General features: G+C 40.6%; 2 protein-coding genes across 2 annotated transcripts; one reads left to right on the forward strand and one right to left on the reverse strand.

Annotated features, from left to right (window-relative positions):
• The first annotated feature begins 833 nt into the window (after nt 1-833).
• Nucleotides 834-4,837, forward strand: LOC117832340. Its single transcript, XM_034711432.1, has 5 exons — nt 834-855; nt 1,407-1,464; nt 2,728-3,201; nt 3,300-3,419; nt 3,511-4,837. Exons 1-5 carry the CDS (start codon nt 834-836, stop codon nt 4,481-4,483), a joined length of 1,647 nt encoding a protein of 548 aa, XP_034567323.1. The 3' UTR covers nt 4,484-4,837.
• Nucleotides 4,838-6,570: 1,733 nt separating this feature from the next.
• Nucleotides 6,571-14,408, reverse strand: eif3d (eukaryotic translation initiation factor 3, subunit D). The gene is made up of 16 exons (XM_034711803.1): nt 14,277-14,408; nt 12,339-12,464; nt 12,181-12,226; nt 10,891-11,027; nt 10,713-10,798; nt 10,524-10,596; nt 10,186-10,307; nt 9,966-10,098; nt 9,727-9,874; nt 9,511-9,641; nt 9,334-9,419; nt 9,079-9,208; nt 7,474-7,616; nt 7,166-7,358; nt 6,951-7,044; nt 6,571-6,681 (listed from the first exon to the last, which is right to left on the reverse strand). Exons 2-16 carry the CDS (start codon nt 12,459-12,461, stop codon nt 6,668-6,670), a joined length of 1,659 nt encoding a protein of 552 aa, XP_034567694.1. The 5' UTR covers nt 12,462-12,464; nt 14,277-14,408; the 3' UTR covers nt 6,571-6,667.
• Between the last annotated feature and the right edge of the window lie 475 nt (nt 14,409-14,883).

Here is a 14,883-nt window from a genome sequence, read left to right on the forward strand (position 1 = left end):
TGTTTTCATTTGTTTCCTAAAATACCTCAACAACTTTAACATTCCTTTAATATTGCTGCAGCTATTATTTATACAACAGTGCCTTTTGTACTTATTGTGATTGAGTGTTCTTATCAGATCTTATTTTGTGTTGAATGTTTGAATTAAAGGGTCTGTACAAATAAAATGTGTCTTCTCTTTCCTCTCTATTATATTATTATTAGTGTTAGCATTATAGTTGTTGATGTTATTTCTATTAGTATTATTATTATTATTGTTGTAGTTATGTTATCATATCTTCTTCTTCTTCTTCTTCTTCTTCTTCTTCTTCTTCTTCTTCTTATTGTCGTTATTGTTATTACTTTGCTGAAGTCATTTCTTTCATCAATATATTCATGATATGGTTTCAGTCCTTGAGTACACTCTGGCTTCTGCTGACAGGCTTGTATGAGGTCTAGTGTTCGAAGTAAACTATTCCAAAATCAATACAGGGAAAGGGGGGAATTTCCTTCAGTCCATGTTTAGTTTCAGTTTTGCAATGATAAGCTTAAGATAATTTTATAAGAAAAATTTGGCTTCCTTTTGGCTCAGAACAAATATTTGAATTATTTTAGGTACAATTCATCCATGTTCTATAAAGTAAGAACAATAACAAGCCCACTGATTCCCATGATCAAAAATTTGGCTCATAACCCAGATTTTACTTCATGTAAACACACTCACTAAGGCACATAATCATTATTTTGAGACTCAAAATGCAATAACCAAGCACAATAAATGGCACATTAAAAAGCAGATTAACAAAAGTAAGTGGCTGTGATAAACCACATTTTCAATCAGCAGAACATAAAGACATGGAGGCTGAGAGCTCCAAAGGTTTGGTGCTTTAGCCTCAACAGCTTGATCACCTCTAATCCTTAAGGTGTACCAGAGGAGTGGACAGCAGGTGGTCATATGGTTAAATGAGTTCTGTTAAATACACTGGGACCTGAAGAATTTTGCATCAATTATAATTGATCCAGAGTCGTAAACAATAAAATCAACTTAGTAGGCCTGTATCGATCCTGATGTCTATCCATCCTTTTCCTGTTATCTCATCTTTCTGAAGATGGAAAAAAGGGCCTGTCATGATGTGCTGACTTCATCCTGTTTTACTTTCACCTTTATCCACAGCGGTATTTAAACCAGAGCGAGAGATACTGCTCTCAGACTTGTAGGACAGAGGAAGACAGCAGTGTGTGGTGAGCCCTGGATTTATGCATAGATTGAGTTTTATATGATAATAACCTTGTTTTCTTTCACAGAGAGCTTTATCTGTTCAATGATATAATTTACATCTCTCTAAAGCATTTATTATAAGAACACAGATTTAAAGGTTATTTGAGGTGAAACTCTGTTTGTTTTTTTGCCCTGAGTTGTGTCTGCAGGTTTTTTCCTTACAGCTCACCCACCCTTCATCAATAACTCGGAGCTCCTGTCTGTAAGGTAAGAGGTCGTTCTACACATTTCATTTAGCACTAAAAGATTTCTCAGCCAGCTGAATCATAATACAAACGTTGATATACTCTTGACATGTGTAACAGCTGCTCTTAGAAATCTTGAGATCAAGAGAGGGGATGGAACCTCAGGCGAGAGCTACAGTTCATCTCTCAAAGATCTACTCTGTCATTTGACATTTTAAAGTAGCTTTTAAAGACCCATGTCTTCTGGTGGCATTCAATTTAAGTCGACCACGCCTCTTCTTACCTGTTCTTTGTTTTCTAATCTAGCATATGGGCCCTCATTCATTAGGATTTCATTTTTGTCATCTCCCTGCTTGCACAGCACTTTGATATCTGTGATTTTTTTTTAAACGTGCTTCCTGTATGAGTTTAACCTAACTTAATTTGATGTTCTCTCTCAGCAGCACTTGGAATTAAAATCGGACCCGTTTTTAATCCTTTCAGCGAAGAGCTGAACAAGGACTCGTAGTGAGCACTGAGGAGACAAAGATGTCGGGGACAAGGTAGAGTCTGAACATTTCTTTATCTTCTTCAATAAAAGTGAGTTTAACAAACGTAAAGTCTATAATTTGAGCGTTATGCTTCTTCTTCAGCTTGACGAGGAAAGAATAATGTATAGTTAGCCGACACCCCTGACAAGACTCCTCTGCTTCATGTCGAGATCTTGTCTCACCCTGAGGGGATTCTATTTCGCATAACTATCGACTAACTATACATCATCCCACTTATTACCTGGCTACCAACCAAACATACAAACAAACTGACACTAAGTATTGATTTTTATTTTGGAAGATGAGTAAGAGAGCCAGGTAATAATTAGAATTAATAACAGTTGCACAGGGGGTTTTTACCAATCAGAATCAAGTCTTTAACACAACAGGGTGATGTATGAAAGCTGGGTAATAAGAAAACGGATGCCATTTTATCTATCAAACTCCAATACTGACTGTTATGAGGTATCAGCAGTGAAATTACGTAATGTATTACACAGAACCGTCAGGGCTCCTGTTTTTTTATAAAGTCCAAATAATACTTCAACAGTCATCAGTACAATTTTATTTTCAATTCATAATAAGACAGTCAAAATAAAATAAACGACTCTGTGACCATCTATCAGTTTTATACAAATAAATATGACAAGGAAAGCAAGAACATCAAAATTAAAAACATGGGGTAAGAACAATTTTAACAGCTACCTGTTTAACCGCTTACCTTAGACTGTTGTTGTAACTGTTCTGTGTGTCAGAGAGAAGCTGCAGAAGGCCTTGAGTCTGTACATCTCAGACACACTGGCCCTCACTGACACACTGAGAGGATTCCTTGAGAGTGCCTCCAAGTGGAAGGAAGAAAGAGAGACAGAGCTCAAGGAGATTAACAAGAAACCCAACCATCAGGATCTGGCTGCCGTGCTGACATGCACGCTTGGAGGTCTGCAGACACTCGGCTGCGTCCTGGGTGCGCTGGAGGAGCTGGCTGTCACCTCACTTCATGTATTCATGCAGAAGAAGCAGGTGGTGAATCACCTGCCAGCAGGGCTCAGCTTCGAGCACATCCAGGTGGTAATCTTTGCTGCTCAGCTGATCTCTCCGCTGCTCCTTGAGTTTAAAAGAGATCAAGGCGTTTTCTTCGAGCCCTGTGTGCAGAATGTGGAGGTGATGGCGTATCAGCTGGAGCGATACATGCAGGCCACGCAGAGGATCTGTGGCGTACTTGAGAAATGGTAAACCTATGTCTTAAAAATGAGACAGCTATATATGTTTGTCAAAATACATGACACCCGGTGTTAAAACAGTATAAATGTACTCATGTCTTTAACAGCTCTCTGGATGATATCTGCCCGGAGACAAACAGAGAGGTTGTGGTAGACCTACATAAGGATTTATCTGAGGATGACACAGAGAGGATGCTTTCTTACATCAATCAGCTCGCTGAAATCAGGTCAGTATTATGACTAACTTGAGTGAATTGGTATTGGGTATTTTCTTCTGAGGTTTTAAGTCATAATGTCATCCCTCTTCCTCCTCACCAGGATGGACGTGAATTTCAGGATGGTGTTCTTGTTCCAAGAAGTATCGTGCTCTGGCTTCATGGATGAGTTTGAGAAGCGGCAGCCAAGGATGCTGCAGTTCCTAAAGGATCTGGAGGGGGTCGCTGTGCAGCTCGACTCCATGAATAAGGGGGCAAAGATCTCCAATGTGGTTGGCAGCTCTGTGGGGGCAGTGGGAGGGGTTCTCGTGATTGCTGGTTTGGTTTTGATTCCTTTCACACTAGGTGGATCTCTTGCTTTGATCGGTGGGTTAGGGCTTGGAATCACCAGTGGCCTCAACAGTGTTGTCACCACATTCACAAAGTTAGGAGTCAACTTGACGCAGCAAGGAAAGGCCAATGAATTCTTCCAGAACTTCATGACTGATGTGCAGAGTCTGCAGGATTGTTTGCAGGAGGTGACAAGTCAGAAGGTCACTAAGTTAGAGTACAAATTTTTAGAAGTAATTGAGGAAGTTGTCAAGTCAGGTGTTAGCCTTTGCTCAGTTGAAAGTAAAATATCTTCGCTGGTTGAAGCTGTCTCTGCCTTCACAGCTGTGGAAAGTGAAGAGATAGCCGTCAGTGCCGGTGAGGTGGCAGTCCTAGAGGGCAGGGGTTTGAGTAGCGTGTCCAGACTGGCCTCAGAGATTCCAGAGGTAGCGATGGCGGCAGTAAAAGTTCCCCTCAGAGAGCTGCCTGCCGTCGGCCTCAATATTTTCTGTATTGGTTTGGATATCTACTTCATCTGTAGAGACAGCATCAGTCTGGCCAAAGGCAATGAGACTGAAGTGTCCCAGTTCATCAGAGCCAGATCTGCCCTCTTGAAGTCAGAGATCGACTCTTGGGAGAAGATTCATGATGCCCTGAGCAAAGGTCTGCCAACATCAGAGGAAAAACGAGCTGTGCTTGAGTCATGGTTTTACTGTGGTTACACTGATATCTACCTACAAGGAGGAGGAGAGATTATTTCGCTCTGATTAATGGGTAAAATAGGAAGAACAGTTATGTCCTGCTCTGTAGCGCTGACAGTTATGCCTCCTGGAACAGTTAACAACGTTCTCCTTAGCTGGACTTTTAACCACATTTATACGTCCACTGTTAAAAGGTTGCACTTATGAACACTTATCCCTGCATGCAGCAAAAAATATAATAGCTCTGTCATCCAAGTCTTCTTTTAAGGGATAAATATCTGCAACGCCATTTTTCTCAGTCCATTTTCAAGTCTTGTCGCCTTTCCAAGATCATCTACTAAACCTTGTGCCCCTGTCCTGATTACAGTGTAATGTATGTATGCATGATTCAGTATTAAATACTTCCCGGTGAAACGAAAATGTTTATGTTGTTATCTCTGGTTACTGTGGTTAGCTTAAGGAGGTTCACAAACACTGATGTCTAATGATACCTATATGATTATTAGGCTGTCAAGGTTAAGATGCTAATACCACTTTGTTGTACATTCTGTAACCAATATTTCGACACACGAGCACCGATCATGAGGTGCCATTTGTAAAGTTGTGCAAACTGAAAGCAACATTTCTCCACATTTAGCTCCAAAACGTCATCAAAACATAGTGGGAATCTTTAAAAGTCCATTTTCTATCACATCAGGAGCAAAATTTGTGATTTCTCCACTTTATTTTTGTTGTAACAAATATATTAAAGTTAAAATCACTGTTAAATCTAAATGCTAATTATAAATCTAAATGCTAATTTTAAATCTGCATTTATCTGTTGCTTTGCGATCCTAAAACTTTAGCTGGGCGGCAGGGTGAATTTAGCCAAGTATCTATGATCGCAGAGCAACATTCAACATTTAGTTTTAACATTCAGCATTTAAAGTTTAAATGTATATTTACATTTAAAAATGAACATTTCGATTTCAATTTTGATTTAGCGTTTAGATTTAACAGTGATTTTAACTTAAATATATTTGTCAGAACAAAATCAAATGTGAGAATGATCACTAATATTCCTCTAAATGTGATTAAAAGTGACTTTTCATAATACACACTACATTTTTAAGACAGTTTAGAGCTAAATGCAGTTTTCAGTGTGCACAACTTTACAAGCGGCGCCCCATGCACACATGCCCTATGATTGTGACCCTCTGCCAGCTCTGTCGGAAACTAGGAAGCAGTGGTTTAAAAGCACGCGAGCAGCTGCCTGGCAGTGCTTCTCTAACTGAGATTTAGGTGTTTTCATTTAAACATTTTATTGGGATACTTTAAAAGCACGTTAGACAGTGTGGAAAAAAGTGTTTCTCACATGGAAAGCCTCAGTCCAGGATGTGAACCAAGAATTATTTTGTTGAAGATTGTCAGTGCTAGCCACCGCACAATTGGCATGCCTGTAATGATCAGTTTTTTCCCCAAACGAATCAGAAAGAATACCATCCTGTTACTGCTCCTAAAGTCATTAGATTACATGTTATTAGATTATTCTCCCAAAAGAATTCATTTTACATATAATCGGAGTATTTTCCAGAGTAGTCTAATTACATGTAATCAGAACGTGAAAAAATGTGCTTCAGAAGTGAAAAAGACCCAATGCTTTCTCATCTGAGGTCCGACACCTGACTCAGAGACCTGAGGATGTCCTAATATGTCGGCTACACCATAGGAGTATTAGGCTACATTACATGTGTATCCTTTGTTGAAATATTCCTTTATTATTTCCATCTCCTCTTCCATTCCTTCCAACTCAGTTTAAAATTTGTGAAGCGACTCAGCAGAGTAGTATTAATAGAAACAGGAAATGATGTCAAGCCGTTTGGTTCTGTCCAATCAGAAACAAGAAGTGTTGTGCCTCCCCTTTATGTTTTGTGAAATGGAGTGCTTTCTTAAATGTTTTTGTGTTTTCTTAAATGATCTTGTTTTGTCCCCTTTAGGGCCACAGTAGATTTCGTTCTAGCTTATTTCAGCAGTATGAACCTAAAAAATGTCGATCAGTCAGGTCTGTCTTTAAATGGGAAGAAAACTACTTTTAAAATGTTTGTGCACGGAACAAGATCAAAACTAAATCGGAGAAACTGAAATGTTAGTATCATAAAACGCAGCAGAAAAAGTTTTGTATCCAGTCTGTTCTCTTTATTGAATTGTAAATTAATTAAACAGATTTTTTAAGGATGTTGAAGGATCGTTTGGTCTTAGGAACTTCAGTCTTTAATTCTCTTCGTCTGGAAGGAAAAAAAGAAAGAAAACAGGATTAATACAGAAACATGTTCTTATCAGTTATCTCAGCTACCGGTCGAGATAGTGAGAGTTTGAGATTTTGTTGAAATAATCCTGATTTAAGTTAACCTGCGTCCTGTAACATTCATTCATTCAAAGGATGTAAGAATATGTCACTTCAGAAACTTTGATCAAAGTGAGAATTGTTCCTTGTTCCTGAATTGCTCTGGCCCATTTTAAAACTCAACCAACACATTCAGAATACTATATTCACCTTCATCCTCCTCATCCTCTTCATCTTCCTCCTCCTCCTCCTCTTCATCAGAGCTGAAGGTTCCATCAGGCAGGCTGTACACTCTGATCACTTGCTGTTTACAGAAAATCAAACAGAACAGATCCATTAGTTCACAAATCCTTCCATAGCTTTAAACAGACAGTATTTCTGGCCCATCCCCCATCAGATCAGGAACAGGACCCAGATCAGCTGACCTTGTTGGGGTCCTTCAGGATCAGGTATTTCCCCTCATCCAGCTTGCGGCAGATGTCGATGACGCAGCGGAGGATCCCCCAGGCATTCTCCATGCTCAGGTTGATCTGGCTGGCGAACTCATTGGGTTTGAACTGCTGGGTGCCGAGGACGACGTGACGAGCAGAGTCCTTCACGTGGTACCGAGACACGTACCTGAAGAACGAGCAGATCATGAGACTATAGTTTGCCCAAGATTTGGCGAACACTGCGCTCTCAGAATATACTCTAAACTCATTCCTCGAACATGGAGGGCGTGTGTTTTCCTTACCCCAGTTTCAGGTACTCTGATCCAGCGAGCATGGCGCAGCAGGTCCAGCGGGCCAGTTTGTAGCTGTTGTTCTTCAGCTCAGTGGCCAGGACGGCTCCTCTCTGAGAGTCCAGCTTCTGACGCCAGTCCACCCCGTTACAGTACTGAGCAGAAACACAGAGACAATCTGTTACAGTACTGACAAAGAAGAACAGGAAGAATTCCCCTGACATGTGGAGGAGAAGCGCACTACCTGCTGAGCGGCTCAACATTTCAATTTGAACCTTTGGGTTAAACAAAACTTGACTATAGGAGTGCTGGATCAAATTCTTCAGATTACATTCAATGCAGGATCAATGCAGGACTATTTTATCAGGAATAAAGGCAGGAGGAGATATTTTTATTTTTGAAGTATTTGTAAATTACAGCTGATGTCTTTATAAGACATATGCCTTTGATACAAACAGTCAAATAAGAAGCTGAATTGCATTCATCCACACATCCATCCTTCTTTAACAGTCTACAGTATGATTTGTTGTCATTCAGTCTTCAAGCGTCCATCCTCCCATCAATCCATGCATCATACATCTATCATACATCCATCAATTCATGCATCCAACCAGCCAACCTTTCATTTATCCATCCATCCTTCCTTTACTAGTCTACTGTGAGATTGGTTGTCTTTCAGTCTTCATGCATCCATCCTTCCATCAATCCATTCATGCATACATCTATCCATCCATCATCCATTCATGCATACATCTATCCATCCATCATCCATTCATGCATACATCTATCCATCCAACCTTTCATTCATCCATCCATGCATCCATTTATTCATCCAACCATGCATCTATCCATTCATTCATCCATCATTATCCAACCTTTCATTCAACCATCCATGCATCCATCCATCCTTCCTTTACGACAGTCGACTGTAAGACTTGTTGTCATTCAGTCTTCATGTATCCATCCTTCCATCAATCCATGCATGCATACATCTATCATCCATCCATCAATTCATGCATCCAGCCATCCATTCATCCATCTAACCATCCATTGAACCTTTCATCCATCCATCCATGCATGCATCCATCCATTCATGCATCCATCCATCCATTCATGCATCCATCCATCCTTTACTACAGTCTACTGGGGGATTTGTTGTTACTTAGTCCTTGTATGTAACCCTTCTTGAGACACTATTTGTTTTAACTTACTGAAATAAAACAGAATGTGTCTCTATTATTATTTTAAACATGACTCGTCTTCTATACTGTATTTTTAATGTTTTCATTCCTGTGCATATTTCACATTAACAAACTTTTTATGATCTAAGTTATGTTGTTTTTACTGTTGCCTGTATTGTTCTGATTTTATGTTCCATCAAAGGTACTGAGCTGTGTCTGTTTGGTATCATTAGCCATGATAAATTGTCCCACTCAGACAATAAAGGAATCTAGTCAGATTGTTACTCATCAAGTCGAGACTACAACCAACACTGACTTATTTTAAATCCAACACTGTGTCAAAAGCCATGGTAATATCTTTGCAGCACATTACAATCTCTTCAGATGAACCTCATCACGAGTATTATAACCCAGCTCCCCTCTCCCCTCCACTCACCCTGGAGTCCCACTCGTTCAGAGTCTTCACATTGATGAAAGAAACTTCTCCGTTGGCGCCGGTCATCACGCCGTCATGCTCACAGCGGACGATCAGGTCGATGTCCTCCCCGAGCTTCCAGTGACGATATCTGAAGATTAAAAACATCTGTCAGCCTGAGAGGACGCCGTTAGAACTATAGTGGAAACTGATGACGTTCAGTTAGCAGAGGTGATGATTGATCATTAAACTCAACAGCTGCGTTCACCGTCTCACCTGTAGGCCACAGACGCCACTTCACTCTTGTCCATGTCCTCTTCCACAAACGGGTTAGAGGCTGGAAACTTGTGGCGATCTCCACCCTGATAACATAAATATAGATCCATGAGAAATCCCCCTCAAAATAATTGTGTGTGAGAGGTAGTGGGGGGGTTTTAATGGGTGCACTCTCACCATGCGTAAACACTGCTGACTGAAGTTGTGGTTGATGTAAGTCGCCTCCATTGCAAGATTGCGGGGAGAGTTGAAGGAGTTGCCCTCGTCCTGGGGCGGCTCATTGGCCGTCTCACTCACCGTGAGGAGATCTGAAGCGACAAGTTATACAATTGTTTATATGTTTATTCATATGTTCTGTGCTAAGGCGACGCCAAACAGTGCTCACAGTCTCACCAAAATCAGAGTTGTCTCTCTTGTCGAAGAACAGCTTGTTACCAACTCTCTGCACGATGATGTCCCAAGAGTTGACTGAGCGCGTGCAGCACATCAGGGTGGCCAGGATAGCGTCGGTGGCGAACACGTTGCCCTGAGTCTTAGCCAGCTGCAGGGAGACAGACAATCAGACCGCTGCTTTACAGAAACCCACACCACAATTCAAATGCTGAGTTCACTGAATCGGTTTGTTACGAGACCTTGCGGATGACGGGGTCGTCGGTGGTGGTGACGGTGTGGAAGATCCTCTTGATGCTCTTCAGCTGCTTCTCGTTGCGGGTGGTGATGCGGTCAAAGGCCTTGTCGTAGTACTCCAAGGCACCACAGCACTCTCTGCAGGTAGGAAGAACACAGTCATCATCATCATCATCCTCTCTCTGAGACAGGACTATAGACCTGAAGACAACCTAGTTGACTTACATGTCGAGGGGGTCGGCCACCTCCATGTATCTCATCTTCATCAGGCGGGGGAAGTCCATCTCCTCCTTCACCTCCCAGTCGCTCCTCACCTCCACAGAGGAGTCTCTGGGCTTCAGTTGAGCCTGAAAGTTCACAAATACTGCTGTTTGGAATGTTTTCTTAATGATACTTAAGAGTTTCCTTTTCTGGCACCTCCTTAGTGGGATCACAAGGATTCCTGTGTAATCTTTCCTCACATTTTTAAGAGGAAAAGCAGAAAATGTTACATATCAGAGACTGAAACCATAAAAACGTTTACTTAAAAAACCTCATGTTGAATCAACAAACAGGACCCATACCTGAGACTTCTGATCCCACTTCTGGCGGACTCCAAACTGCTTCTGGAACTTTTTCTGCAGACGCATACGATCCCTGAGGAGACAAAAAACAGAAGTCTTTCCAATATCACCTTTTAACACAAACTCTGCAGGGTGTGATTCCACGCAGGGATTAAATAAAACACGAAGTGTAAACTGTAAAACTCTCACCTCTCCTTCTGCTTGGCACTCTTGGGAAGCGTCTGCATGTTGAACTGAGTCATGTTCCTGCGGTCCTTGTCCCTTCGCAGATTCCTCTGTTCAAACACACAGCATGAAGTCAGAGGACATGCACAGATAAAACACAATCAGCTGTTATTTTGAGGAGTCTGTTTTCCTTTTTCGTTACCTGAGCAAACCTCATGCGGTTCCTCTGGTAGGCCGTCTTCTGCGTCTTGGCCGTGTCCACCAGCTGGAAGCTTGTCTCGTCCTCCTCGTGGAAGTAAGCGTACTGACTCCCTCCGCCGAACTGAGACGAATACTTATCTGTGGACGAAGTGCAAGAAACACAAGATGTGAACTTCAGACAATATTGAAACTGTCAAACTCATGAGTAGAAGCTCAAATGTTTCAGCCTGCTGTTAAAATGCATTGATTTCCCTGCAGAAGTAAATCACACAGGAGATGATCAATACAGCCGACAGTATTTGTAAAGGAAGGTGGATTTTTAAGAGAAAAATATGTCTATCATGCACTAAATATATGTATTGTGCCATATATGATTTAAATGCACAAACATTAAGGTACTCTTTCATTCTGGTATTGGCTTTTTCAGGGTTCCCACTCTTTCCCAGAGATCATTTTCCAGGACATTTCAAGGACATTTTCAGTGATGATCAAGCTGGTATGACCGTCTAAATTAAGTTCCTAATTTAGTTCCTAAATAATCTAATATGCTCCTCTCAGTGGAAGTCTACATTGAAAGTCTATGGCTATCCATGAAATCATCTCTTACGTGCTTAAAAATGATAGCAAATTTATTATAGAATAATGCAACCACAGATGTACAGCACTTCACTTTATTAGTGCAACCAAGTAACAATGATGTCCAACTCTCATCTCAGCTTTCTTTTTTCTCAAAAAATATAAAATTAGCTAAGAAAAAAACAAAAGAGCCAGCAAAGGAATCTGGAAGCTGCCTTACTGAAATAAATAAATAAATAATAATCCGAGGATCAGTGCATAAATTGACCTAAATAGAACTAAATGACAAAAATGGCCACAAATGTTGAATGGAGATCTGTTTTTTTAACTTTGTCAGGTCGCACGCAGTCATGTTGGAATAATTTTCCAGGACAATCTGTGATTTTCCAGGACATTTTACTTTTTCTCCCATTTTCCAGGTGTTTTCCAGTACTGGAAAACTAGTCAACTATTTTCCAGGTTTTCCAGGACGCGTGGGAACCCTGCTTTTTGTTCATTAAAGTTTGACAATGAAGGAAGCTGTGTTGAGTTCCATTAAATAACCGTTCTGCATTTCTTCAGTGTAGATTAAGGAAACCAACAACCTACTCTATAAGCCTATGAAGGTAAGAAATAACCGAGTCTGTTCCTGTGTAGCACCTTAAAGCGAAAGTAATACTTCATTTTGTTTTGTTTCAGGTACATGTGTGTCTGGATGGTAGTTTCTCTCACTCACTTGTGTATCTCTTGTCTTGGTAAGTGGCTCCTGTCCAGTCAGCGACCTGTCAAAAGAGGAATCCCAAAGTTAGACACCAAAGCTCGGGAACTGAGCTGAAGAAATCCAGTCGGAGGCGTTATAAACATGTAATAAGAGAATAATGAAAGAAATCAAACCTTTCCCAGGCGGTCTCCTTTGCTGAACGGCTGGTACGGCATGTCTTTGAACTTCTCTGGGACCGCACATGGACCCCAGCCGGACGGGTTGTCCTGGATCACGGGGGCGTTGAACTTAGCCATGACCTGACGAGAAGGAGAGAAGAGATGAGGAGAGCGCTTCTGTGAGAAAACATGAGGATGAAAAAGAAATGACAGAATACAGAACAACCTGAACATGTGATCACACACTCACATTCTGGGTCTCAGCCTAACAGCAGCACTGATATCTCCACATATGCACTGAAATATGCACTGATCAGCTTGCGCAGTGGGCTAGTCATCATTGACCCTCAAACATCCAACAAAAGTTAATCTACTAAAATGTGCCCTAGACCTGACTGCATCGAAGAATTGTTTTATCATCAATGTAACCAGTGGTGGACAGTAACAGAGTAAATTTACTTGAGTACTGTACTTGAATACATTTTTTGAGTATCTGTACTTTACTTGAGTATTATTTTTTGGGGAACTTATTACTTTTACTCCACTACATTCAGAAGACAATTTTTGTACTTTTGACTCCACTACATTTCTATCAGTGCTCTAGTTACTCACTACTTTTGCTTTGACATCTGCTCATGAATGTCCTTCTCTTTTCTGAAATCTGATCCCTAAGTCAGTAAACTGTGTTTGTGTAGTTCTGTTTGTCTCAGTGGTTTAGTCATACCTGTATATCGTGCATCTCCACGGTTGAATGTGGAGCAAACAGAGCAAATTTCACTCAGATCAGGCAGTTCATTTAGAGGTGGTAATGATGGCTATAATTCTCCACCTGAGCATCCATGGCCATATCTTCAGACCGTGTTAGAGGTTTTTGAAATGAAGAATGATACGTATTGTTTGAGATGTTCTCCCTGTTTCCCACTCTGCCTAAACATACAAACATTCACTGTCCAACCTGAGAAAGTGTGTTGAGCTCTGAGCTACGTAAGGTTTGTTTCATTCCAGATGAACATTTCAAACTTGTCTGTGCTTGGAGTAACTTAGTGTCTGTTTTTATTCCATGGTATAGTTTTTAGAGATTTCAAGTGATGGTTCCTAAATAAACATAGTGTAACAGAATGTTCTCATATGTATTCTTGACTGCACTTATGCTTTGTGAAAATACAATGTTTTGAGATTTTTTTAAGAAGCACTTCAGTATTTATAAAAGCAAGTACTTTAATTCAAGTAATAATCTGACAGAGCAACTTTCTCTTGTATTGGGGTGATATTTGACCTGGAGTATCTATAATTTGAATTAAGTAATGAAGCTGTGTACTTGTCCACCACTGAATGTAACTGGTATTTATTATCAATATGCCGGTTTTGATCATACTTCGAGGGTGTTTCCACCCTTCTGACAGAGGAAACAGTGCCTTAATGATGACTCTATAACAACAAATCCATCCACTTTACTGTGAATTAATGAGTGTCACTTTACATATACTTATTTTAAAAGAGGGGTGCTTACTTTAGAAACATTAGTGGTTTTTATTCTTTCAGTTCTGGGCTGCTTCTTCTTTACACTGACGCAACAGCAGACATCTGGGGCCGCTGACTGGCTTTCTACGCATAATGATACCATTGACGAGCAGTCAAATGCTAACGGGATGCTATAAGAGCTCAATATTTTATCTGGAGACAAAAACTCCTTCTGTCCTGTGATTTGTAAAACTGACAGTTTAGTTTTCGCCCTTCCAATACACCTATATCGCGGTTTCCTTTCAGGTCCAACTCATTAAGCTAGCAGATGCTAACGCTAGCCATTGTACCAGGTGGCCTCCCTAACGGTGCTAAGCTAACTGGTTAAAAAGGCCGCTTCGACTTCCATCAGGACTCACAACAATTCAGCTCCAAACTCGACTGAAAACAGAAAGTGTTTGAGCGTCTGTACATGGTTCAGTGTCGTCTTACCGTGGATGATGTGACCCTTAAGCGGTCCTTTTATTACACCGCTCCTCTCACGGTGAAAATCCCGACGAGGCGCCGGTGTGAAAGGAAGTGTGGAGCTGTCGTAAAGCAGGAACTGGTTCCTGCCGTAAAACTACTACTACTGCCGTAAAGCTGAAGGAACAGACACCAAGGCCCAACCTCAATGTCCTCCCCACTGGAATAGCAGATATATTTTACACAAGAAAAAATATTTATTCTGTGCAGACTGGCTTGAGAGAAACATATGGTTTATAAGTGGAGTAACTGATACAGATGGTAATCTTCTGAATGATTAACAATTCTACGACAAGCACTATTTTAACCTCCCAGAATCTGATTTTATTAAACTCCACAAAGCACTTCCCAAACTATTTGTATTCTTAACAAAAAATAGAATGACACATCAAAGAATAGCACCACAACTACCTTCACTGTCCATTCAAGGATTGTCAGTAGATACAAAAAAATGTAATACGAAATGGATAAGAAATAATCTTAATGAAATACTATTCCCAGGTAGACAGAACAGGAATGGTATTTTACACAAATTTTGACAAAAAATCAACGGAAAATTTAAGAACGATGTATC

Source organism: Notolabrus celidotus, chromosome 20, assembly GCF_009762535.1.
Source record: "Notolabrus celidotus isolate fNotCel1 chromosome 20, fNotCel1.pri, whole genome shotgun sequence".
In the NCBI taxonomy this organism is placed as follows: Eukaryota; Metazoa; Chordata; class Actinopteri; order Labriformes; family Labridae; genus Notolabrus; species Notolabrus celidotus.